The sequence below is a fragment of the Pterocles gutturalis genome, unplaced genomic scaffold (assembly GCF_000699245.1).
Source record: "Pterocles gutturalis isolate BGI_N339 unplaced genomic scaffold, ASM69924v1 scaffold20183, whole genome shotgun sequence".
Classification (NCBI taxonomy): Eukaryota; Metazoa; Chordata; class Aves; order Pterocliformes; family Pteroclidae; genus Pterocles; species Pterocles gutturalis.
In genome coordinates, this window is record NW_010121078.1 from 80,366 (window position 1) to 108,290 (window position 27,925).

Consider the following 27,925-nt stretch of genomic DNA (forward strand, 5'->3'; position numbering starts at 1 on the left):
GTATCTGGCAAAATTCAGAGCAGGAAAAAGAGTGGGGGGAAATTTTTATGCCTCATTCCGAGAAAGTTGCTGGAGGGGCTAATGAAAGGCTGCAGAGGACCCCGCTCGTGTTTTTGTTTTCAAGCAGAAAGGCCCTAAGAAATACACCCTTTTCTAAATGTCATAAAGATCTGCGAATAGATCCTGTGACAGAGAGCGATCCAACAATTCCTCAGAACGAAAGGTCAATCAAAGGAAAATGGCATTTAGGAGGACCAAGCTTACCGCTGACCCAAACATGTGACAGATCCAGAGGCAACTCTGGTGCCATCAGGAGAGCTGCTTGTGCAGCCTGCCCCAGCGAGGCACATGACGTGACTGGGAAACTATCTGATTCTTCCAGGTCTCAAAATTCATCAGGAGTCAACCTGAATGTCGGAAGGAAAGGGATTTTGAAGGAGCTACAGCAGGTTTCCAAGCTGGGAGGAGGGCACTCCCTCTCCACTGTCCCTGCTTGCCCTGCACCAGCCCTTTTTCCCCAGCACTAATTATAGATCTGTTTTTTCCACTTGAATATGCATAGCATAGTATCCTGGCTCACAAGTAGATTGCAATGAAGCTACTCTTAAAGATTGTCTTGGTTTGGTAAGGCTCTAGGTCAGAGAGGATCTCTCCAAGGACCGACACAGAATTTCAACAAGGTTGTGGACTTGTCTGTCCTTTACGCTGAGTGAGATGCTGCACCACGTAGGGAAATGTAGCAGAGTTTGGGGGTGGATCCTCACCTGGCATTGGTGAATTCTGTTTTATCAGAGCTGACACACACAACCCCTCCTGATGTGTAGATTTCCTCTTTAAAAAGATTCAGCAATGTGTCTTGTGTCAGATCAGCATTCAAAGGATCTTGGGATTATCTCTCCATCCCCAGAGCTGGCTGGAGATCTCCCAAGGTGAAGAACACTAACAGTGTGGTTTGCAGTGCTTAGAAAGACCTGGACAGACAGGACTTCTCACGGTGTTCTGACAGTTCCCTTGCAGTATGGGAGGGCACCATCACCTCCAAGGTGCTGCCCCACAGATGTCTGCAGGAGGTGTGCAGGGATGGGTGTTATCTTTGCCAGCGACTGACTTTTTCAGCAGAAGTGCTCTCAAGATCCCCACTTTGGGTCTTCAGCAGTTCATCAGAATGTGGGTCTGTGTAAGACCCATTGGTTTAACCAGGCTCTTAGTTAAATGAATTAAACTAAACTAATTATTAAACTAGTAAACTAACCAAGCTAGTTCCTGACTCTCTTCTCAGCTTGAGCAGCGCTTCTGTGCACCAGCAAAGCTGCAAAATTCATGGGTGCGATTCAGCATGAGTAACTGCAACAGCAACTCTGTAGTCATTCGTGAGCTGGACTGGATGTACTGCCTTAGTCATGCTGGGGAAAATTCAGGCAGACATTGGAATAATACGAATTAGTCATGAGGAAGTGCAAATACGAGCTCTGTAGTTTATCTCGTGTGAGTCCCATCCTGCAGAATGCTAGGAACAGGGAAAAAAAAAATATGAGGGAACAATTCCAAATCCCACAAACATCTTGTGGGTTTTGGGTGCAATTCAGCATCAGCAATCCTTAGCAAAACATTTTGTCCTTATGCAAGAGCTGGGCACTTATTATCACACCCATTAATAGGCTATTCTGGGAAGAGCATTGCTATTGCAGTTTGTGTGGGGAACTTGTGCAATTAATGAAAAGGCAGATGCAGGAAGAAGACTCTGCTTCAACTTTTCAGAGCCTTGGGGAGGAATTCTGGTTTGAATTCAGCTATGGGACCACTCCCACTGTTGGAGTCTTTATCACTTCTTTTTTTCTGAGTGTTGACCTGTCCAAGTGCATCCTGTTATCATGTGGCAAACTGTGTGTTCACCCTGCGGCATTCCAGGGACACTCTGTTTTGCACGAAATTATCACCCTTTACAAAGAACAAATATTTGTCAATCAGGTCAACCAGCAGGGTTGCCGGTGAAATTTATAAAAATAACCTCTTTTGGACTATAAGCAACGTTAACATGTCAGGCTCCTGTATCTTTGGTGAAGCACTACCCAATGAATGCTTTATGTCTGACAACTGCAGGCTTATGTGTCTCAGATAAAGCCCATCTGGTGACTATTAAAGGGAATTACTGTACATACAACATGAAAGGATTATAACATTTGCGGGAGGGGGAAGTGTTTTGTTTTAAGTACCAGTGCTGTTACTAATTTCACCTTCAGGAGAGGTGTTAAGTTTAAAACAACTCCAGTTGCTTTACCAAATACAGCTGAACAGTTTGTGTCCTGGACTCCTCCTTGCTATAGAAAAATTGGGGTGTTTTGGAAAAGCAAGAGAGACCCAGAACCACAATTCCCTGGTGGGTTAGCATGAGCTGGTGATGACGGCAAGGCTACAGCTTCAGGTCTTGCACAAACCAGCATCTCTGTTGATGTATCCCACGCTAATTGCCTGCATTTTTAGCTTTGGTTGTGATTTCTGGTAAGCACCTTTCACTGTATCTCTGTACAGCAGTCAATGCAGTGCTCTGATTGATAACTGGTCTTTAAATCAGTGCGGTATCAGTGACAAAAGCAATAACAGCTCTGCCTCTCTCTGTTCTTTCTTAGGTCCCCCAAGGATTGCCGATAAAGTGATTCACCGTCAGTCCGTGAGGCTAGGGAGGACCATCAAGCTCTTGTGCCCGGTGGAGGGTGACCCCCCGCCTCTCACCATGTGGATGAAGGATGGACGCACGATCCACAGCGGCTGGACAAGGTTCCGAATCCTTCAGCAAGGGCTGAAAATCAAAGAGGTAGAAAGCGAAGATGCAGGAACCTACATTTGCAAAGCCACCAATGGCTTTGGCAGCACCAATGTGAACTACACCCTCATTGTCATTGGTGAGTGGAGCCGCAGAAAAGCCAGGTCTCACCTGCTGCGCGGGGATGGAGCGAGCCGATTTCTGTGTAGCTGCCAGTGATTGCAGATTTGTTTTGCTAATCATTTACTGACCTCCACTCTTCACCAGCCCTTTCCAGTGTTTGTGGGTTGCCAGGACTGTCTATATGGCTGCACATCTTCTGCTGCAGCCGGCTGCAGGCAGATAAGATTACACAGTGCCAAAGGTTACAAAAAAACCAGAAATGATGCAATAGTCACTAGGGTCCAGATCACAATGAATTCCACACAGGAAAGGCTGTGCGATAAGGAGAGGTCACACTGATCTTTATGTTTGCTGTTGGAACAGGATAGTTCTCAAAACAAATGTTAAGGCACCCATATAAAAAAGCACAGCTGGAAGATCCATGTACTGAGCTTTTACAAAGCATGGTGTCTTCAGGAATAATAATGTTTGGGTAGAAACAAAGCTCAGAGCTGGCATATGACCCAGGGGTGCTCAGTTCCTGAGAAATCCCCTTAGTGGAGGCGGGATTAAAAAAGCTTCAGATGCCATCTTGGTGACCATGGGTTCTTTTGACTGGCTCCAGAGGGCTTGCTTGGCCTGGCAGTGGGATTTTGGGGTCCCCTGCTTGGCTGAGCATTCCTGAAGGCTCCCAAAGACACTTCGCTGGGTAATCAGAGATTCCTCCGCTGTGGCTGCCACAGAAATATGCTCATTGGTCCTCATCTGTGAGGAGGGAAAGACCTGGATGAAATTTGGCATGCTGGAGACTGCTGAGGAGGGAGCAAAGGGGAGGGTGACAAAGAGGGGGTAAGATCAGGTATCTTGCTCAGCCTATTGCCTGATCTGCACCCCCAGTATCTGGTCTACAAAGTTGTGTTTCTCTCAGATGATGGAAGTGAGGACAGAGTTTAGGGCAGTTTCCAGCTCCCTACTGGTTGGCACTTGACCTGGTTTTGTTCTGTTTGTTCTTTTTCCCCTTCACAGTAGGAGGGCTGCTGTGGACTCAGAGCATGTAGCAAACACTTGATGCTGCTTGATGGAGGCTTATCACCCGATAACAGGGTGATTCTTGGAGAATTCATTTTGCTGCAGAGAGAGACCAGAATGTAAATGTCTTATCAGGAAAGAGATGCTTAGGTGAGGGAAACTCTTATGATATGACTCCTGTAGCATCAGTGAGATAAAGCTGCAAAAGCCATCTTATAGCTTACATAGTTTGTAGATGTGATTTTCCTCGTTCACCTCTTTCCTAACCACGTTCATCCATCTTTCTTTGCTACACTGAGCAAAAAGGGTGAAGTGGAAATAGTCTATAAAGGGTCATATCTATGTAGACTCCTTTTGGACGTGCTTTCCAGACTTTTTTGGTGTGGAGAAAGAAATGCTATAGGAGCCTGCTTCAATGTGCTTTTGCAGTTGTGGAGCTTGCCAAAGTCTTTGATCTTCTGTGTCATCCAGATCTTCTATGAAGCTCAGGGCCCAAGCCAGCTACCATTATTCCAAGGCAAAGAGTCATCAAGGCATCTGTGAGTCAAAGAAGGCTCTGACTATTCTTGGTGGCACAACAGAAACAAATGAAAGGGTAAAAGTTGGACCAGAATTCAGGAAAGATTGAGGCAAAAACTCCAATTCAGTTGCCCAGGGAAATTGGATTATCAAATTTAATTGTGTTAAGAACAATAGTGGTCATTGTGTTTGGCACTGAAAAGCCCTGGGCACAAACATTAGTTATTTAGAACCTCATTGGGCAACTATGGAAGGAAATGGCAAGCTCCTACTTGCCTCTGTGGGTGTGAGATTGAGCCCTATGCAAACAAATATTGATTACCTGTCGCCAAGAAAAGGATAACTCTAAACTAAATGTGTGGCAGACACATGGGCTGAGTTATTGTTCATCTCCATGCATCCTTGTTGTAATGCTGGCTAAAACCAGTACTTCTTAGACTCTTTGCGCCTTTCTTCCTTGTCTCACAGTGTACCCTTGTGCATTGTTGTTGCTCAGACCATTTTTGATGGATTACTTATGTCTCTTGTCTCCAGTGGTACAGATGTGTTCATGTTTCAAACCAATTGCTTGTTCACTAGAACGATTTCCCCCGAAAACAAATGTTCCCCTAGTGTCTTTCTTGCCAAGGTCTGCAAGTAAACACAAGGTATCACTGACTTATTCTTTCAAAGGACTCGAACTTTTAATGCATTGGCCAGATGCTTGTGTTCGTCTTGGTGAAAATGCTTTTGGTTGAGAACAAATCAATCCTTTGTTGATTTTTGAGAAGGAGGCAGTGTTTTAAAACCAACTGCATGTCAGTATTGAGGATGAAGATCAAATTGATGGAGCTGTTTTGTTTGTGCTCCGGAAAACACAAACTTCATTAGGCAGAGTGGCTTTTTTGAACCATATGGCCTCTCCATTTTCCCACTCCTTCAAAGAAGAAAAGAGCCCTCTTATTCCACGTTTACTGCTGACACCAAACATGTAAAACCACGCAGGTGTCAGACATGGGCAAGGTGGTTAAGATATTAAATCTAGAATAGCATTAAATGATTCATTAGATGTTGGGACTTGAAACAATAAAATTCATTTTGATGTGACAACATTCTGGGAATTTAAGCAGTAATATCTGAAATCAATACAGTAGCTTATTGAAAGGTTTTGGATCTATGCTACATGCTTTTAACTGAGCTCTGACACACCACTGGCAAGGGAAGAACTGTCACACCTCTGTTATATATGCGTACACCGCAGCAGGGTAAAGTGAAGGTTTACCCAAGATCCTGCAGAGAGCTGAGACTAAAATTCAGCAGCACTGAACCTGTCTGCCTGCATTCAGTGCTATGTGACTCTTAGCTCTTATAGTCTCCATTGTAGTATAGAAAACCAGCAAAAATCTGTGACATTGTACAAAGGAATAAAAAGGGCAGTGGATCCACCAACATCAGTGGTCCTGGCAGACATGGCAGAGGTGAGCTCTCCTGTCTACATTGCAGGCTGGTCTCTATGAGATGTAATAATTTTTGTATAAGCCTGTTCCAATGTCTCTTTGCGGCTTTCTTGGCAGATGTTGCTTGCAGCCAGCCAGCTCAGTGAAGGAGCAGAGCAAACTTAGGTCTGCCTCTACACGTCTGGTAGACATACCTAAAAGTTGCCTGGCTGGAGAACTTCTCAGTCTGCAAGTGAGGATGAGACGGATTCCTGTGATTTTACAGATGGTAACTAAGGCAAAGAGAGGCCAGGTGATTAGTTCGAGACCACATAAAATATGAGCTGTGGCTCAGAGTTGAGTCTAAACCTCTTAAATCTCACCCTAAAAGATTGCTCCTCCTTTATAACACTTGCTGAAGTATTTTCTTCCTAATTTTGCATCTTCTTGATGCTGCATTGGAAGGGAGTCTTCTCTTATTCTACGTTTTTGATCTTCCTTCTCAGACAAAAGTTTTGCCAACCCAGATGGTAGCAATTGTTTTCTGCCCTGCTTATTTCCCCATCTTCTGAGACTGCAGGGCCCAGATCCCAAAGATCCAAAGAATCCTGCTCTAATACACCCCTGCGTGAAATGTAAGCCAGTAAAAGCAGATAACCAATATAAGTCAAAACTACAATTTCCTCTCCTAGCCAGCCTTAATAGTTTTTGTGGCTTACCACAAAATTTGGGATGCCAATTACACTGCAGACAGATTTACAAATGCTGGAAGAGGAACTTCTCTTTAATCAGTATTAAATCAGCTTTGCAGTTATTAAGTACAATGGTTCCTTATTGCCGAGAATGATCTGTAGGTCATCAAAACAAATGTCCTGTACCTTCCAAAATGTTATTTGTACAATGATGCCCATGGAAATCTGATCTTTAAGTTTTTTTTCACAGTTGAATCAATTCATAAGAGCTGATTTATAATCTACAGGTGGAGAAGTAACTTTATTTTGTTTTTAGATGCTTGGTTGAAACCTGTGGTTTCTTTACTTCAGAATAAAACGTCCTTGCCAGTGTGCTCTAAAAGGAAGCCTAAGGCCAAAGAGGAAGAAACAAAATGTTGAATAGCTGCTCATTATTTGAAAACTGTCCACCGTGTGTACTGAAGGGAGGTATGTTCTGCAGAAAAAAAAAAAAAAAAAAAAGAAAAAAAAAGAGTGTGATGGTGTAACTGAAGCCTGTATCAAGCTGTGGCCAGCTTGGAGAAGATGTGAGGTTGCACATATGGAGCCATCACATGCTTCAGCCATCAGGCCCTCCCTGGGAAATCTTAGCCCAAACAGGTGAGATTTGCCTGAACTTACAAAATAACTGAAAGCAAAGTCTTCTAACAAGGAAGGGCTGGACAACTTCCATTACCATCTCTTTCTGCAATAATAAACGGTATCACTCGTTCCAGAAGTCTGGTCCTTCTCTGAAGGGAAAATTGTTGGTGAACAGCTGTAGGAAGGACTATTAGTAAATATTTATGCTGTAGCATAATGACCTCTTTCACTAATGCACAACACAGAGGACTTCTCACTTGCCGAAATGTTATGGGCCAAATCCTGCAAGGTGTGCCAGCATTGCAACATGCAGGGCTATTGCTACAGGTGCTGCCAGTAAATACTTCATCTTGCATCAGTTGCTCAACCAAGTGATGAAAGATCAAACTGTCTCTATTTTTGTATCTGCATGCATGTTTCTTATTGCCTTCTGTAGCAAAAAGGAAGCAGCAATGAGAGCAGGGTTTGGGATTGTCTCTTCACAGTAGACTTCTTGCTTCACTTGGAGTTTTTAAAGTGCCAAAGACACATCTTGCTTGGGTTGATCTCAGCACAAAAAAGATCAACATTTAAGTCCAAGGAACAGTGCTCCAGTGTTTCTCTTTCTTGCCCTGCATCTCTGACTGCTGCAACTGTTTTTTTCTTCTTTGGATTTATTTGGCGGAAGATTTTGGTGAAGAATCCATCATCCATCCAGTTCATGCTCCCCTCTGGTGCCTGGCCCTCTGAGTGACCAAGCCTCTTGGTCCCACTTGGGCTGTGGAGTAGGAAAATCTTGATGCAGAGAGCAGGAGGAAGAGTGCAGCTTGTTGTCCTAAACCTCTGATGGGCTGTTCAGAAATTGAGCTAGGTCTTATTTTCAGACAAATCAAATTTACTATTAAATGTCTGCTGTCTGTCTGCTGCAATTGATTGCTTTCAGAATCTTCCCTGACATCACATGATTTATCTTTAAAGTAGCTTTTTCCTGCTGAAAAAAAACTATTTTATGCTTTTTTACAGCTTACCCAAAGACAGCTCTCTTTGATAACAGGCATGTGTGAAAAATTTGCATTAAAATAACCTTTTTTTTTTTTTAAACAGTCAGCATAAGTACCTTGAAAAAAAATCATGGCAATGTCTGAACGGATATTTATTCTAAAGTGCTTTTTTCTGCTCATAGTAGTAGAAAATAGTGTGTGAAAAAAGTCAAGTACAGTAAAATATGGTTTGCATTACAGTTCTCCAATGAAGTCATGAATCCATGTCTCAAAACTCATTTATAGTGCAAAAGCTGAGAAAACATTTGTAGCCCAGAGTCAGGTGCCACCAGCCATCTTGAAAAAGCATGACAAATTCATTTATGTTTGGGTTTTGGCCTCTTAATAAACTCTAGGGACCAGAGAGGGATGTGCTCAGCAAGAAGATGTGAATCAACGTTGAGTCAGCAATATGTGCACCAAGGGACTGCTAATGCTAAGCAATATCTGAAATGAGTCAACACTTTTAAAAAAAAGGTGTAGTATTAGCTTTTGAGAACAAGGTGGTGTAGCTTGTGCTGGTCATGGTACGGGGTTAGCAATCTGTCTTTAGTGCATTTACTTCAACACGAAGTGCGAAAGGCAGCCCATCCAGCGTGGGACCGTTAACACAATCACAGGGCATATAATCATGACTAATGATGATTAGTCAGTTGTTATATGGAAATGAAGAATTTCTTGTGACAATAAACAGTAACAAAGTCCTCATGTTTAATTTGTTCAGGCCCCAATCCGGCAGCTGGATCTACGTTGGTGGCCTCCTGTGCATACGCAGGGTGATTAACACCAGATGAGGATCTGGCCATAGTCACTGATGCTTAGTAATGGTTGTGTTGCTAATTAAAGCTCAGATTGTTTTTGGCCTTTGGGAGCTGAGCAGAAAAGGGGAGCCTTAGTTTACTACTCAAGACCTAGCAGTTGCAATTATTGCACAAGGATGTCTTGTCAGCATGTGGTGCGGTGTCACTGGGTCAGAGCAGCCCCTCTGTGGAGTTGCAGGTAGGGCTTTGGTTCGTAACAAGACCTGTCTAAGGGGTGTTGCTGAGCGAGGGGGTCTTGCATGTGTGGGAAGAGACTGTCAATCTGATCCCATTGACTAGAGCAGTCAATGAAATGCTCGGTATATAAAATGTGAGTATTTTCATGTTTTGGTGCAAACTCATAACTGAAGACTGTTCACTTGGAAATGAAGCTCCTTTTCCAGTGGAAGTGACTCATCGTTGACTAATGATCTCCTCACCCCAGTGGAGGCTCTTCCTTCTGAGTGTTTATTAGCGTAGGCATAAATACACACACCCTGACCAAACTTGGTGTTGCCCAGAGACAGCAGAAGCACACACGTTAGAAGGAATTTAAAAGCAATCAGTTATTCCTATCCCTGAATTTCAGTGGTGCTTCATTTCCTTCTCTTTTGGGGAATCCTGCTCAGAGTCTGACAAACTCCCTGTCCTGATGTGTGGCATGGTTAGTCCTGGAAAATGTCCACTGTCCTGGGAGAGGAGAGGAGGAGAGAGAAACACTCCAAGGTGAAAAGGTGACTATTCTTGGATTGCTGTAGAAAAACTATTTCACTAGGTTTAGTCATTGTGATGAGTGCTACACTAGATTGATGCCACAACAGCCCATAATAATTTGTGCTTGAAAAGCTCTTTCTCCATAAAAGAGGTGATGATGTGAGTGCCAGTATTAGCTGTAACTATCCTAAAAATGACTGATCAAAAAAGTAGCACCGAGTGGTATGACTGATGGCTCTCGGTGAACGGGTGTAAAAGGCTGGAAAAAATCACAATGGGGCAGCGGTCTTGTTCCTTTCCAAGTCCAGATCTCTAATGTAACTCAGTGCTAATGCTGTATAATGTCCACAGTTTTTACAAGATCTTTGTTAGGTTTTATTAGTTTCATTTGTTTTTATAACAAACTTTACAGTATGCTTATCAATACATCATGTTCTGGCTAACAAAAGCCTCACTGTTTCGCGTAGTTTTCTTTTTTCCCTTCGTGAAGCTGTAACATAGAAGCCAAGTTAAGAAGGTGACAACACCTGTTCACAATTTAAAGGAAATGAAAAGATTTTTTTCCATGGATGTAAGCATGAAATTCATACATATATGTATGGATATATAATTTCCCCCCATGCTCCATCCTGTGGTAGACTGTGGCAAACCGGAGCTGCAGCCAGTGTAAATTTGAGGCATGCGGGACATATGGATGCATTTAGCCCACAATCCTTTGCAGATGCTTTTGAGCGCGTAGCTGCTGCTTCACCCATGCAAACAGCAAACTGCAGTGCTGTTTCCTGCATGAATATTGTTTGGGAATGAAAGCAATACACAATGCCAGGCAGGCTGACGTTAAAAGTGTGTTTGATCTGAGCAATTTATGGTTTCCTTCTGTTAAATGATATTAATAGAATCAGCCTCTGATCCCAACGAGTTTGCGGCGTGCATGTCGGGTTTTCCTCGTCAGTATGTCAGGCTAAAAACATCTTTTGCCTCTGACTTTATTAATCAGAGTTGTCTTTGTTGCAATCCTCCATACAGTTACTGGGCAGAATTTCAGCCTGTGTTGGCAGAGCAGCGCTGATGTGCACAGCCACCGATTTATCTACCTCTATGGATCAATAATGCTTAGAAGTAGCTGCATTTGTGAGTAAAGCCAAGGCAGTCCCTGGTCCAGGCAGGTGCTGTGAATGTGTGTGGAAAGCAGGAAACTAGATTATCAAAGTCTTCTGTGACTGCAGCATAGTTGTTAAGAGTCTTTTAATTAATAGCGCCCCAAGTGATGAGAAGCCATCACGCTAATTGCAGACCTGGTCATCTGCAAATCCAAGATGAGCATCCTCCTCAACTAGCAAGATCTTTCTGTTAACTTTCCTACAACTAGTACTGTCCTCCCCTCTTCCTGACAGTGTTTCCTTAGCACCTGTGCTCCATCTCTCTTCTTCTTGACACAGACTGGGAGTGAAGGACTCGCTCATTGGCTCGTTGGACTCAGAGGACCACTGAAGCTGGATTGAGCTTCGTGGGTGCAATGTCTCCAAGAGGTCTCTGTCAGAGAGTGCTGTGCTCCATTCACTAACGCCATCATACAGCTCCGCTGTCCTCAGTTTGCCCAGTAAATACCACTAATAGTGGTTTTTTAGCCAAATTTGTGTCCATTTATCAGTTAACTTAGAAGTGCACAAAAGGCATGCTTGTAAATTAAGGCACAGTGTAGAATATTTATTATAGAGAAAGCAGCACCAAGCTGGGCAGATTTATAAGGTGTAGCTTGAAAGTTGATTGTGGAGACTCCCTCTTTATGTGTAAATGCACATTCACATCGTCCATCGCTCGCGTGCTGCTTCTTGACCCACACATGCAGGTGTGTTGCCTGTTTAAAATGTACAGTTGTTGAGGAGGTGTATTTTTACATTCCTATAGGGTCTGGTTCTCTACCTTTCCTGTGCTGTCTTTGACATCCACATTAAGAAAAAAATTAAGAAAAGGAAAAAAAACAAAACAGCAAAACTGCTAGCACTTAATGTATAAACCTATTTTAAAATCCAATTTATTTTTGTTTGATGAGAGAAAGAACATATTCTGTGTTGTGCTTGATGAACAATATCATTGTGCTAGAACACTTTGATTCTTCTTACTTTATAATAACGTGGGTTTCACAGTCAGAAGACCTGGGTGTTTACATTATACACTCTTGGCAATAAATTTGGAAAAGAAGAGAAAAAAAGCACTAATCCTAGGAGTTCTGAAACCTACACTCCTTCTTAAACGTACCCTGTTAAAGACATTAAGTCCCTTGCAAACATCCATCTATCAGCAGTTGAAAGTTTGTAAAAGGCGTACTTTGTTCTGAACTCCCTGCCCTACTGATTATGCACAGTTCTTTTATTTTGTGAATAGGATGACGACCCCTTAGCCTGGTAATGATGACAGATTTATGTATTTTAACACCCAGACGCTGCTGTATTTGCTAAGGGCTGCCAGACTCCAGCAGTGCTGCAACCGTGGTTTATTTTCATTGTCAGTTTGTGCTGCTTTTTAAGGTGTTCTGCAGCCACTGGAAGCAGCGCCGCTGCTGCTCTCAGAGGTTGAGATGTCAGGATGTTAAGAGCATAAGCCACCATCCTTGGACTGTTTCCACTCATAAAATGTCAGTTTTACTCTGGTCTCATTGGTGGGGTGGAACCTGCTCTTCACACTGAAGTCGAAGAAAAGAGGGGAGAAATAAAACCCCTCCAGGCAGTAAAAGGAATCAGATAACATAGAATTTATCCCTTCACTTTCTACTCCCATGATGTATTTTGCAGCTTTCAAGATAATGTTTTAAAGAGAACCTTCTTTTAATGTGCAGAAAAAGCAAAGAACATAAACATACCTTGCAAGCTTAGCTGTTAAAGCACCGCATGGGTCAACACATCTGTCCTCTATGCAATGTGATTTCTTTTGGGTTGGTTTGAATTACTGCAAGTGGCAGAACAATAGGGAGGCAAACAGTAAGAACAATGCTGTTGTTTAATAATAAGCTAAATTATTAACAGGCCTGTACAGAAAGTATTTCCTGTAAATTAAAGGGAAGCAAATAATTTTATTTTCCATTGCAATGATCCAGTGCAACAAAGACACTTGATGACTTTCTTCTTCTCTTTCATCTTGCTATAGATACATGTGTTCGTGTGTGTGTATATAATTTTCTTACAGACACACTACAAAAAATGCAGAATATAGATGGTTTTCTTTCTCTTCATGCCAACCAAACCACTAAGTCTGAGATTATCACACAACCCAAATGATGCATAGGACTTTTATTCCCACCCCCCCATTATTTTTTTTTTTACTTCCAATTCATTGTTTCCTTGAAAAAGTGTTGTCAAGTCAGTTGAGCTATTGAGTTGAGCCAGTTTTCTGCTTGATTGTCAACAAAGGGTCTTGAAATATTTGGGACTGAATCCTTCATTGCAAAACTATTTTGATTTGGAAAAAGCATCACCACCAAATTCTTTGTTGAGTTTTCTTTGGTCCAATATTAGATGTTTCTCTTCCTAAAGAGAAACCATATGAGCTGGCATGTTGGTTTTGCGTTGTTTTTTTTCAAGCTAGAATAAATTATGATGACCTTTCCACTGAAGTAAACAAGGATCTTCATCTCACCTTTGTTGAACGTGGAGCTGGCAGGAGAGAGAAGACCTGGTGATAGTCCTCCTTGTTCACTGGCAGGAAATTTAGGAAAGGGGCTAGATCCACTTCAGATATGAGTTGGGATTCCCAGACCTGCTTGCTGCTCTCTCCAGAGCAATCCCAGGAATCTTGTGGAGGAGAGGGATGGCACCACCCCAATCCCCAGCACAACCCAGTGTTTGTGCTCTGTTTGCAGCATCTCCTGACAACCGCAAACCTACTGAAGTTTCTCCTGGTAGCCCTCGGGTGTGCTTTGGCAGCAGAAACTCCAACCCAGGAGAAAGTTGTGTGAATTTGACTTCAAGGGGGTTGTTTCAGCCAAGGTCTCTTGTGAGCTGCTTTGGTTTGAGTGTGGTTTTGTTAATCCCTTTCCTTCAAGGAGGTTTGGAAGATGCAGCAGCCTTCGCTTATTGGAAGTGAGTAATATTGAGGGTGAATTTTTAGAAGCTGGTCTGTGCCTTTGTCTTGAAATGTAACCAAGGTGCTAAGAATGCTCCTTCCATCCTGCCGGGCACGCTCCTGAGATGCGAGCCATCTCCTGCTCATATTGGCAGATCAGTTGGCTTCATCAGCCCCTTTCCACTGGGATGATTTTCAGAGCCTACGGGGAGGTGTTTGAGAAACTGTAATCATGGCCACTGCAAAAACATGTCTATGTGACCTTCAAAAATAAGAGGTTGTTCTCTGGGTATTCTGTCCTGGATAATTATGGAGAATTTTTAGGTGGCCCCTTGAAACCTTGCCACAATAAACAGACAAAAGGGCAACAGCTTTCAGGGGTAGATTGGTGGAATTGCATCAGAAAGGAATTCGGCCACTCAGCATCCTCAGTACCGTCAGTGCTCATGTGTATCTCCCATCCCTTTGCCAGGAATGATTTGGATAGATTTTACCCTTGTCCTAGGCAAAACCCGGGTCATGGACACACTCACCTGTAAATTAAACTGTTAAACCTTAAATACTGAAGTTATGCCTTATATGTGGTTATTGCTATTTGTTTATTTAACCTGTGTTAGCTCTTCTCAGGAATTTTTGGCCTTTCTTCTGTTCAAAGTTCCATGCTTAACATGAGGATGGACTGTACACTGGACTTCTCACAAGTGACATTTTTGCCACGATTCAGCAGTGAGGGAGGGAATATTGCAGATCCTGTGACAGCGTCCCCACTCCTCCAAGGCCACGTGGGCATGTCCCGAAGGACAAACTCTTTAAAATATTCTCTAGATCCTTCCCTCCTGGTATTTGGAAAAAGTACTCTTCTGTGTTTGGGACCAAATCTTTTAATCTTTGCTCCTATGCTATGGACTGCAGAAATAGTTTCAGACATAGGGAATAAAAACCAACAAGTTGCCTGCATGTCTGTCCTGTTATTTCTGCTACAGCCTGTTTTTCCTGTATTTTATTGCTTTTCTTATTGACAGTTACCTCCCTGCAGCCCCATACCAGCTTTTTTGACACTTAAGCGGGGAGCCTGTTTGCTGTGGGGGAATGACCAGTGTGCTGAACCCTTACAGAGTCCTGACCTGCCTGTTATCTTTCAGATGTGGCACGATGCTTGGTGCCACCCCGGCTTGGCAGTGTGCACAGTGATAATGATTTAACTTATTGGGATGGTGTTGTTTTTGTGCCTTGCTTAGACATGGTCCCATGGACTTGGAAGGTATTTTCAAGCCTTCTCACTTCGTCCTGCTTATTTTGGGGGATTTGCTATTGTAATGCAGTGGGATTTCTTCCTCAGCCTCAAATACGAAAACACTGCTAAGCTGCGATGATACAGCCAGTTCTTTGCTGATACTGTGGTCTCTGCTCAGAGTGTAAAGCGATGGGTGGATTTTTCGCCACTGCTTTTCTCAAACCCTTCTTCAAATGTGGCATGACTCACGCCCCGAGTGACATGCTTTTCATGTTCTTAGTGAGGGAAGAAGTGGAGCCCACTTAGAGGTCTGTAATTTTAAAGGAGGATGGTAAACTGAACTTACAGCACTTTATCTCTGGGGCCCTTGAAGATGGAAGATAAAGGGGAGTTTTTCAAAAGCAGTCAGCTGAGGCTGAGTCAACCCCTTTCGAAGAATTCCCATGAACTTCCACGGGACGAGGATTGCTAGTGCTGAAAGCTTCTGAAACCCTACCTAACCATGCAGTGACACCTTTTGAAAATGTGTGTACTAAGCACAAATTCCTGGGAAAATGTAAGTAGGGTTCACATGTGTTGAATACTGAGGTGCTTTCTCAGGAGCAGGTGTTTTGAAAGGAAATTGCGCAAATGGGTTTCTAAAGCAATTTTAACGAGCTATAGAGTCTGCCCTAGTCAGTAGGGACATAGTACTTAAAATAAAGGGGTTTTTTTTTTTGACATAGTTTTCTCTCCTTTAAACAAGACCTGACCAGTAAGTTGGCTGTCACGATAAACAATCCCTCTAACGCCAGTCCAACACATTCAGCTGTTGTGCGAAGTCACGCTGATCACAAAACAATTGCAAAGCTTGCTAGTGTCTAACTCAGAGCTTGTATGATGCTTTGGGATTCAGAATATGAAAGAAATTTCTGTACCACCTCTGGATATGAGCTGTGACTGCTGTAACAATTAAATACAAATTAATAAGAAGATGGAAGCTGGGGCCTGAGACAGTCCCAAGGTTGCAGTAATCAATTTTTAAATTTTTTTTCCACTTTCGAAGAACTCTGGGCTCAAATATGAGGAACACTGTTGCTGGATATAGTCCATGCATACAGTTGCCATTGGCCGTGGTGGGAAATCAGTGGAGGCACTCAGAGGAATGTATGTGAGTGAGGAGCAGGGTGCTCTGCCCCTGTTGAAGGGTCACATCCTGATACTTACCTTCGTTAGCTGTAGGACTGCTCAAATTTAGTCATCTGAGGGGAATGGCTTGTTTGGCAGTTCTGCAAGGAGGAAATGAAGGAGAGAAGGAGCAAAAGGAGAAAAACATTAGGGGAGGGATTTTTAAAAAAATCTTTCTTTCCTTTTGCATTGCAGACACGTTAAGTACTTAATATTTTAAGAGCATCTTCTTACTTAGAAAAGCTGGCAAAGATGGGATTCAGTATGAGTCTGCCAGATTGATTTACAAATCGGCCTTAGGAACTCCTGCTGCTTAAACATACCAGAGTGCGACAATTAAAGCCAACATCTGGAATTCATTGGTGGAGCAGATCCTAGATAAACATTAAATGAATGTCCATTTCCTCAGCACTGGATTTCCTCTGGCTACCACGGCTTAAGTAGTGTCATCCTATCAGATAGAACTGATGATGATGGCAGAGCAAATGTCAAAGTCATGAGCCAGATCTATTTGTTCCATCTTCTAGCACTGAAACTAGGACTAAAGCTGGGCTGAAGAGACACCCATTGTTTTTTCCACTAGACTGGGGGGACCTCATCTCACTGATCTGGGCTAAGCTGGTTGTGTGGCTCCTTCTTTCTCCTGTGAAGACAGAATACTTCAGATTAGTTAGGTTAACCTTAGTTGAGGAACTTTGTCTCAATAGAGTTTCTCCTCTCTCCGTTTCCTCCAAACCTATTAACGTTACTGCAGTCTCCCTGCATTCTCCAAATCCAGGGAGGGATTCTGTTTGATCTTTTGTTAGAAATATAGAAAATTGGCTAATGAACTTGGGACTAAGTCTGAAGATATGTAAGTGGAAGCCAGTCACAAGGCATACCCACCTGTCTTCCTTTGCAACACATCTCTTCTCTGAGGCTTGGCTGAAGAGGAGAGTGGTCAGGGTTGTCCACATCCGTGAGGACATTTCTGAGAGGAAAGACCTGGGAAATGTTTTTTCTCAGGGCCGAGAAGAGCTTGCTTGCCCTGTCAAGAATCGTATTTCTTTGTGCAATCCAACCTAACTGTCACCATGGGGAAAGTAGAAAGCACCTTTTGACTTTCAGTTGTGCTCGTATTTCCCTGTAGTCTCTGACTTCCTTGGACGCTGGAGGAGCAAAAAATGTGGTGGTCTCCGGGTGGTTTTAATTGCACAACCGCTGTGTTCCCCACCCCCCCGAAGCTGTTCAGTCCTGGATCACTGAAATGAAGGTGAGAAGTGTTTCCATGTGGACAGGCACTCTAGACCCAAACAACCTGAGGAGAAAAACATCCCTTTCATGGAAAGCCATAACTGCTTTTAGAAGTGGAGCCTTCCACTATGGCACATGAAAACACATTTGCTCAGATCTGCACTCAGGAGATCATTCTTTTCTCTGATCTCAAAGAAACTGGATGAGATTTGGGGTCTTTAGGAACTTTCTGAGAATCCAGGGCATATATCAAAGTGTCTGATTTCACCTGAGGCATGAGGTTTTTCCCACAAGCAAACAGACATGGATTTTGTGGAAAACTCTTTGAAGCAGTCACTTTCTGCTCTGTACCATGCAGGAGCTATATTGAGAGAAGTAAATGCATTGTTGATGCAGAGGTACTCCTTCAAACCTTGAAGCAACCTCCAAAATCTCCATTAATGCCTCTCTGGGTCTCGAGGTTGCCTCTGCTGGGCTCTCTTTCTGCAGCTCCTGGCTTCTACTCAAAGCATGGTCTCTCTCTCTCCCGTAGGACCCTAGTAGTCAGCTTCTTCCCACTTTCACCAATCTGGCAGTCAAAAAGTCCTCCTTCCCACCTCTTGCCTAGTCATTCAGCTTTATGAAAGCACTAGCTCAACATCTTGGTTTCTTTGGGGAAAATTGCATGAATCTTTTCATTTACTTCCCTCCCCTGCTTTCATACCCTGCCTCCCCACACTTTAAGCTGAATCCATATGGATCTTCTTGGCTTGGGATGTAGCTCCTGGGAGGCACCCAGGTGGCTTTTGGGAGGCGTTTTGGTTTCCAGTCTCTTGTCCCTGATTCAGCAAGGAGCAACAGAACCATGAGGGCTGCGCTTGACATACCTCAGAGCGCTCAGCAACACAGTAATATCTCAAGGGCCAGCGCGTTTCAGAAACAGGGCACAGATAGGTTCCCCGAATCATCCAACCGCATCAGCAGGACTTTCTGCACAGAGCAGGCGCCTTCTCTCCTCTGAACACCCCCAGCCCGGCTTAGCTGGAGGGAGCGGGTGACCCCGCGCAGGCACGGCGCAGAGCGGGCTCGGCACAGCGATGCAGAGGAGCTGCGAGTGAGATCCATACGGCCCTTGTGCTTTGCATTCTGATAGTATAGAGTTGCCTGCTTGGGGTAGGCTCGAAGAGGCAGAAGTATTTTTCTTGCTGTTTGGCCCTTTTTCCCTTGTGGCTCTGCAAGCGTTAATCTGCAAGTTGAAGCGGTAACATGAAAGAGCTCCACACAGAGGAAAGATTCAGGTAAGTTTGCAGTTATGTTATTTTCTTTGCTGGTGACTCCTATCTGGTGGGTTTTCCAAAGCAACTGATAAATATTTTTCTCTCTGTTATGGTGCCGACAGTAGCCTGAAGTCATAATTTCCTCCTACGGAAGATAGACCTTTGAGGTCTATAAAATTTATACGGTATACTTTCTGATTTTTATTAGCCTAGTAAAAGAGATCGTATTTTGTGTGCTTCTGTATCTCTGGATGTTATGACTGGGGAATTATTCCACGGGGCAACAGGCTGAATGCTGTGGTTGAAAATACTGATTTATCTGAGCTGTGAAAGCGCTAGACAGAGCATATAATGAAAGTCCTTGAAATGCTTCAGACATGCACAGCCATTTTAGAATATCCCACAAGGGGGCTATGGGTTACGTTGTCATTTAGCTTTTAGTCGTTGCTAATTAGTTCCACCTAAATACTGATTTCCCCAGCCCATTCCTCGTCTCTCAATTGTAACACCCCAAAGAGTGAATTTTGTTTGCTCTCCCTGTGTTTGAAAGGCAGTAGGGCAGCTGGTCTGTTTGTGGATGTGCAGTGAATCTAAATACTTATAAAAACATAATGATTTTAATAAACATGTATTTCAAGATCCAGTTATGAATGGAAAGGAGTAGGGCACAGCAGAAAGCAAGTCCCAGGCTTTATACTCTACGCAGGCAAAGTTGATCAAGGACTGTCGGAGTCACAGAGGTATGAAAAGGTAAAGGGAGTTTCTAAACTTTGTGCAGAACATCGGTGGTGTAGATGGCCTCTTTATGCCCCGTATTAGTTTTGTCTTTGCATTGTTTTTCTTATCTGGGCAGCTAAAAAAAGAAACAAATTATTGGCCAGTAAAGCACGTATTGTTCCTATTCAAATAGAAATTTGCACTAAGACTGGGTAAATAGTTCTGTTTGGGACAGAGCAGGGCTGGAATGAGCTACTTTAGGTATGTGTCATTTCTGTCTGTGAGATGAGCCATGACTTTTACCTTGATGATAAGGAAAATGTCTTTTTTCCAGTGAAGGAGAAAAAGATGGTAGAAATGCACCCTAAAGTAGTAATAAAAGAGCTTTTTCCATTGCTTGGCTTAGGCTGGAATATTTCTGTGTGTACACATTTTGACAAAATCGTTTGTTTGCTGGTAAGAAAGCCTCCAGAGTGACCTTGTGTCAATACACCAACAGACGTGGGAGTGGAGGGGATCCGTACAGTGTCACTTGGGTGGGATGTTAGGAGGGACAGTCCCCGCTGGGGATTCCTGCTCTTTCCTCTGAGAAAACAAGGGCTGGTGGACAGCCTAGACACAACCCAGAATTTGCCTCCGTTGCTTTGTGCTCCTTGCAGCTGAAAGGCAGCTGAGCACAGAGGTGAGGAGGCTTTGGGGCTATGTTACCTCTGCACAGTCCTGGAGGTGCTGTCAGATGGAGATGCCACATCCTCCTGGCCTTCTCCTTCCATGAAAAATCCCACTGAATAGCTGGGTCTGTGCCACAAACATAGGTGAGTCCCCCTTACCGCCATGTGGAAGACATGACCGAGCTCTTTGGCCTTTTATTCAGGAAAGGGCAGTGGAAGGTAAATCTGAGGTGACTCTGTTGCCTCCTGCATATTTTTTCTGACCTAAAAATAACACTGCAGCCCCTGCGGTTGCCATTAGGGTTATTTAGTGCTTCAGCTTTCTTTTTTTTTTTTTTTTTTTTTTTTTTTCTCCTTCCCTTTCCAGAACACTAGTGCTGCTGAGCAGAAGAACTGCCCCATTGTGTGAGCCCAAAGGAAACACTGCATAGAAAATGCGAGGAATTTTTAGGCCATGATATGTTTGGACTAGGAAGCAGGGGACTCGGAGGAATGCAGAGTACGGTTCCAAAAATATTCCTTGCAATAGCGCTCTTGGTCAGTAACAGTTATTTTTGTTGGCCCGCCAGCCCCCTCGAGCAGAGGTGATGTCATTCCCCGGCACGGTGGAGATGGAAATACAGAGGGTGCCCTGTGGTTTTGCAGGGCTGAGAGTGGACAGCTGAACCGAATGCTTTCTCCTGTCTCAAAATGCTCTTTCTCTTGTTAATAAATAAAAAAATAAAATTAAAAAATAGCATATTGTGGGGGATGGTGAGGATGGCTTTAAAATAATTAACAGCACCGTAGAAATATTTTCTACAGTCTAGTCTCTTCCTCCCATGTGAACTCCCTTCCTGTTAGCTCTTCTGCTTTTCTCCTTATAGTGATGTGCGTGCTTGGGGTCGTGTTTATAATGTTACATCTCTTTAGTTATTAAAACTGATCAAATCATAACATGTAGCTCTCTCAGTGTCCTGGGAACCTGGCTGAGGCATGGGCACATGAATGTCTTCACAGTGATTGAAATGGGCTGGTATAACCTGGAACATCTCTGAGGAAGAAAGCAGGCACTTTTTCTGTAATAAACAGGATGGAGCAGGAAAATATTTGGACCTTTTTCCATGTTGATGACTCTCAATATTCATTGTGACCTTGATGATGCTGATTTGACTTTTAAAGTGCACATGAGAGAGACCAAGAAAGAGAGGAACTGTGATTTTTTTAAAAAAAGTTTGTCTAAGGTTAATAGGATAGCAAGAGATGTGTGCATCCATGTGTGGTATGAACACAGGAAGACCATAACTTCACTGCAGTCCTCCCTACCCTAAATTGTGTTCAGCACAGGTAGCTAACCCAGATTTCTGCTTTATCCCAGAGACAGGTACCACAGCATACTGGATGCAAGACAAGGAGTTAAGAAACCTGGATTTTAATTGTGGTTCTGGCATTTAGCTACTGGGTGCCACTGGGTATTGCTTTCCCACCTGGGTCTTGTATATGCCACTTGTGCACTCTGAAGGTGACACTGTTCAACCTGGCGGGGCTCTAATTTTTGTTATGGCATCTGGATTCAATTGCATGACAAGTAGTAAAGTAGTAGCCACGTTGATGATCTTTGCCCCTTCAGCAGCACTTGCAAAAGTTCGGTCTTGTTGATGTGACATGAGGGGCAACCAGTCTGAGCTATTTTGGACCATGGGAGTGGTCCAAAACTCTCCTGTTCAGATCCTTATTGCATGGTATTTCATGGGAGAAGGAAGAATCTGTAAAAAACACAGTGCTGCCTTTCCCAGGATTCCTCAGCCAGGTATCTTGGGGCTGCAGAGGAAAGGAAACTGTATAAAAACAACCCAAAATCATACGAATGCAAAGATTTCCTAACCTTGAAACCTAACTTTTGGGTTGATAAAATCCATGCAACACTGACAGTTACACAGTGGCAGGAAGTTGTTAAAGGTGTCAGGTTTTCCATTTAAATTCTGGGAACACTCTGGAAGTAGATTTCCTTGAAAATGCCGTTGAAAATGTCCCACTTTCTAAATTGGAAAGATTTACAATTTACCTTTTTTGTTAACTTCTTGTTCCTCAAAAGGTTGAGTAAGGGAAACTCCTCTTTTTAACACTGGTGCCTATTTGACAGAGTTTCCTTAGCACTGGGTAACACTGAATTTCTCAGCAAATATGCCAATCTAATGGTAAAAGAAACACTTGTAAATTGCCTACAGAGGTCTTAGAAAACTGCTTATGTTGCGTAATTCATATACCCCATGTAGTTTCTGCTAGGGCTTAATGTACCCTCCTAAAACTTACCACTTGCACAAGTGTCTTACCTCTTCAAGGTGTTATACAAGTTTGAGTGAATTAATCCTCAAATAACCCAGGAGGGAAACAAGTCAGCATATTTTTGATGGCAAGATGAGCTTGGGATATCAGCATAGCCAATTTATGTGGGAGAAATCTTCATTTGAGGGCAAGCAAGTATCTTTGGAATTGCTGTTGAAATCTGATTTCATTTAGGATAACTGTAAAGCAGGGTGAGATCTGGTAGATTTAGAGTAGGCGTGTTCAAGTTTACTTGTGATCAATACACCTTTCCTGAAGCTTTGCTGGAGAAAAGATGAAGCTTTGCTAATGTGAGGTAGAAGCAATGGAGGCTGGTACTTCAGGTGCAGGATGGTTGTTGAGTGTTGGGCTTGGAGTGCAGGAGAAGGCAAGGATGCTGCAATGTGCTGGTGGGGCATGAAGGCTGGGGCAGTTCTGGGGTATGTAGGAGCCCTGGGACAAGGAGATGGGTGCTAATTTGGGTTGAAACCAGAGCCGCTATCAAAAGGACTGCAAAGATGATATCTCTCTGGAAAAAAAAAAAGTCCGTGGAGCTCTTGGAAGGTCTGGAAATGGATAAGGTGATCTTAAGGGACTGTTCTCCCAGGGCTAATCCACATCTCCAGACTTCTGTCCGTAACAGCAAAATAACCAGCTGCTTCTTCTCTGCCTGGGTCTTAATATGGGGCAGGTTTAAAAAATTAGTTGCGTCTGGGGTTTCATCAGGACTTCTTGGTGTAATGGATTATCTGCCGACTGTGGAGTAGACCTGGAAGGCTATGGGCAGACTATGGGCTGGGGAATATGTCAGGATTAATAGGCCAGCCAGTCCCTTGATTAGCTCTACCCTGGCAGCTGCTTAGTAGCCAGCTTCCAGTATAAATAATCTTATAACTCTGGGGTTGATATTTCCAAACCTTAAAATATGAAGGCCATACTGTGCTCTTTCTCAACACCATGACCTTAATAGGTTTCCAGTAAGAGCTGTAAAAGTTGTCCCCGCACCCGCTCTGCTTTGTGACTTCAAAACATCTATGCAACAGTGCATGGCTTTCTGTCCTGGGCAGGGCTGAATGAAGCCTGTTGCCTAATTGAAGAAGAAAGGTCTTTGATGCGCCCCAGATTAAAGACATTTAATGGTCTCTCTAGTTAGTCACTGAAATAGATTTGTAGTTCTGACACAAATTGTATCAGAGACATTAATGGTCATGGCTAATTATTTTTGTTTCTATTCTACAGATGGATAAACTGCAATTAGGTGACTGAATGTATTGGCCTGTTGGGACGTGTACTGAAGGAGACAAACAGGACAAAGAAGGCTGCAGTACATTGTGCTGCATTGGGAAAAGCAGATAGAGAAGAGGCTTCGTAGAGGGTGATGGTCAAAAGGTCCCAAGTGCTTTGTTTTAAGGAACTTAGTGGGGCAGGTTATGGGCACCTTACGCTGAAACCTAAAGCATCAGGTGTTTATTGATGCATACTTCTCTGGTACCCGTAGCTTAGTTCCCAAAAGCTGTCAAAATTGAAGTAAGATTGTACAGAGGCAGTTTATAAAACTGGCTGGAGCATCAAGGGAATATAAGCGACGTTTGGACATAAGGGGTCCTGGCCCTAGGGACAAGATGGTGAAATGGGGAATGGGGACCACCAATAATTTTCTGGAGGGGAAGTCCCATTTGTCCCCTAGAGCCTTGCTATGCTATTGATAAGGGTTATTGAAAGCGAGTGTCCCCGTAGTCACTTCCTCACATTGGCATTGCAACACACTCCCCCAGTGAAATTCCTGCCTTAACTTCAGTCATTAGCAGAGTCCCTGTTTTCAGCCAGCTGTTTCCCCATGGATTACTCTGCAGGGCAGGTCATTTGCTGCCAGAAGCCTCTAAAGAAGATTTCTCTATCTGGATTGCACCGTGTAGCAAAGCCGGCAGTGAACACTGGATACATTTTCTGTGTTATTGTTAGAGTGAGCTCTTTATAACCATTCAATTTTCTTTTAAATAAATCCCATTTGGAAAAACAAATCCTGCCCATAAAAGCAGCTCTCTGTACTGGGTTAGTTTTCAACATACCATATGCTGCTGTATATTTGGGTTTATGTCTCCAGGCTAAACTCTCATTCCTGTGTGCAACCAGTGTATTCATGCCAGAGCAATGGCAAAGCTGTTTCTTGGGGTTTCATTAATGGCATTAGGGAAAACAGAGAAGAATAAGGTGGGAAGGTGAATGAGCCAGGTGGTTTCATACAATCATGGAATGGTTAGGGTTGGAATTTGTCCTAGGGACTCTCGTGTGAAAGATTAGAAAGGGCCCAAGTTCATTCCTATAAAGTCTGAGATCATCTTTTCCCCAGTCTCCTGGGCATCACATGTGTCCTGCCTGGTCTGTCTTCGAGGTTTGAGCCCATTTGTCCTTACCCCGTCTTCTTCCTGTCCCAAGTCCTTTGTGCACCATGGAGATAAAGCTCCACCTCTGACCACCTGCAGAGGTAGGAGGGACATCTAACCAGCATGGCCTCCATCCAGAGCAGAAGTGGGACTTTTCTGTGTCCACAGATCATGCTGGGAGGGCTGAGTCTGATTAGGAATAGATGCAGTTCTGTGGCACCCAGGACTGCATTAGAAACTTCTTGAGAGCATCATCTATTTTTTTGATCCCAAATAAAATTGAGTGAACAGAGTATTCCTGTTTCCATGGAGGACAGTCCTACAACATGGCAACAGAGATCCCAGTTCCCTTGCCTTGGGGACCCTGGCTGTGTCCAACAAATTGCAAATATTATGGGAGAAAACACGAGGACTGTAATTTCTGCCAAATTAAGAAAAATCATTTGTTGTTTGAGTTTACTCATAGCAAACCACAGTTCCTGGAAGTTCCCAAAGGATCAATAGCAGATAAGTGGCTTAGACCACCTTCCAATCATTATAAATAGTTTAACCTGTACTTCATTGGGCACTTGTCCATGTAGCAGGTAGCCTAGGTCTACGTAGAAAGCAGTGGAAACGTAAAGCGTTGTTCCTCCTCTTGCATAGCATGCCAGGAAGAAAATGGAGCTCCCTGTCCAGCTCACTGCAGGGCTTCACACTGTCTTCTCCATATTTAACAGTTTGACATCAAGGATGCTCTCACCAGGCTTTGAGCTCTAGTAGGGGTGGCAAAGGAGCAGTCCCACTCAGGATGCCCTGTGGGTCTCCTAACTGCCAAGTCAATGCTCTTCCCACTTGACTGGCCGAGTCCAGCAGCCTTTCCTGCACACACCGGTGGGTTAGGGAGGATGAAGTTGTGCAGGTGGTGCCTGACTGTGTGAGTCAAAGAGCCCTGTGATATGGGTCCATTGCCCTTAAATTCCACCTCAGGTGGCACGATGAAGAATCTAGATGTTGAGGTGTGCTGTATCTCTCCAGTTCCCCAAAGCTTCTACTTCACAGTTTCATGCCCTCTGAAGATGTGAGGCTTATGGTTTAAGCTTTACTTCGTCATGCAGGCTGTCTCTTTAAATTCCTCTTTTTTCTTCTTCCCCTCTCCCCCCCTCCACCCACTGGAAGAGGGAGATGAGAAGAAGCAATTGTCCCACAATTGTTGCCAATTCTTTGCTGGCTGACAAATATACGGAAAAGTCGGCAAAATATAGACTCTGGGAAGGGGGGGGAGAAATCTCAAAAAGAAACCATGGGAATTGGAGCTCGCTCGAAACAAAAGTGCTATTATTCATCATGGGCTTCATCTTAGCAATTCTAGTGCGTAAGGGACTGTGAACATCCAGTGTTGGGACGCAGAGTGGGAAATTTCAGCTAGCGCAAAAGAGTCATCTGAAGATGTAATTGCGAAGGAGCGTGAGGCACCCCCTTCCTTTCCATCCTCATTACATCTGGAATTATTTCACACTGTTATTTAGTAATGCTATAACAATAATGCTTTGCAGTTCTTTAATAAGGTTTCAAATAAAGCCTCAGAACGTCATTAGTGGAGAGCCACACTTAAATTACATAAGACTCTAATTTTAAAGTATTTTTCTTTTAATTTCTGTGTGTAATTCTTGAGACATAGTAGTTTATTTCTGCTTCTGTCTGTCTTGGATGTGAGAGAATTCAAAGACCTATTTCTGGATATCATCTTTGCAGATAGCTTGGGGCTTTTTTTTTCAGTGAGCCTTAAGGGATGGAAGGAAGCCTGGTTTAACACTTTAGCCAGAGCACAGGATGGAATATTTTAAAGCAGATTTGCTTGCTGTAGGGCTTATGTGCCACTGTTGAGGAGGTGGGGTGGGATTTTGGATATTGCAAAGAAACCATATTGTTCTGTATAATGCAGAGCGAATTCCTAGGGGGACTTCCTAGTCCTTAGCACAAAGCTGGCCAAAGGCTCCTGTTCCTGCGTTGCTTTTGACCTCATGTTCGTCCTTCCTTGTGTAAAACAATGCAACAGTCATGGGAGAAAAGTTCTTCAGTTCCTGTGGATCTTCACAGCTTGCAAAAGGTTTAGCATTTGTGTAGCTCCTGCTAAAACAATTTCCTTTGCAAAAACAATTTAATAGGAATTGAAAAAGTAGTCCCTGTATTTCAAGTTGCAGATCTCAGGCTCAGGCAAAAGCAGCTGACCTCAGATTTTCATGATCATTCTCCTATTATAGGAATTCAGCGGAATGTGGGTTCTGATGATCTGAAAGGTTAGCATGGAGTGGCTGAGTCAGAAGACACAAGGAGAGAAGTGTTTTTCAGACTCATGTCTTCAGTATTGCTGGAAAGCCATGGCTGAGGCTTGCGTTCAGGTTGGACCCTCAGGAGCATTTCTTCAGCAATTCTTGTCACACCAGTAACGCTTTGCTTTTCCTCAAGTAGATGTTTTACTAGCTGCGTTCAAGTCCTTGGGGAAAAATAACAAGTGCGTATGATTAGGAAGGTGATTTGATATGACTGAAAAGAAAAATAGCTCAAGTTTTTAAACTGAGGTAAATATTTGGTGCTTGTGTCAGCTGTGCATACAGCATTTGATTTCCTTAGTGCATTAGTTCTCCTCCCTCCCTCTCCACTTACCTCTCTCTGTCACTTACATTTTTGTGTGACATGGATGTACCTGATAGAGGTTTATAAAGTGGAGGCTTTTGCAGACCTTTAATTTGAATTGTGGCAGTGTGATGGTTAGAAGGGCATTGCTAAAAAGCAGGATGCTGCCTTGTGCAGTCCCTTGGGCTTCAGTCTAACCTAAGTTGTCCATTTGCTTGGGAATTTGACAAGGCTGAATTTGATTCTCCAGTTTTGAAATCTGTTTTCTATCTGGGGGAAAATCTTGCATCTGTTTTTCAGGATCCAAGATTTACACCATGGGATAACAGGGTTTATAGCATCTCCTCCATGTCCTTCCATACCTCTCCTGAGGTGGCTAGCAGCAGAGGAAGCACCAGCAGATAAATGAATCTATTGGGTGAAGGGGCAGGTGATACAATACCCCTTGGTGAGGGGTTGAGGAAGGGTTATCAGCCAGGCTAGAAGATGTGGTTGGTGCATCAAAGTCACCCGAGGTGCCATGTTCTGGAGGGCAGAGCAGGAGCTGGTGACAGAGACCCCAGCAGCATCTCAGAGTGGTTTAAGGCAGAAACCGTAAAAGAGGAGCACCCA

General features: G+C 43.5%; 1 protein-coding gene across 1 annotated transcript in view; it reads left to right on the forward strand.

The window, feature by feature from the left end:
• Positions 1-2,627: 2,627 nt before the first annotated feature.
• FGFRL1 (fibroblast growth factor receptor-like 1) overlaps positions 2,628-27,925 on the forward strand; it is a gene marked incomplete at its 5' end in the record, with an annotated part of 85,980 nt that continues 60,682 nt past the window's right edge. Inside the window, one exon of the mRNA XM_010077133.1 lies at positions 2,628-2,900. Within this exon, the coding sequence (XP_010075435.1) occupies positions 2,628-2,900 (273 nt within the window). The remainder of the gene's footprint in view (positions 2,901-27,925) is intronic.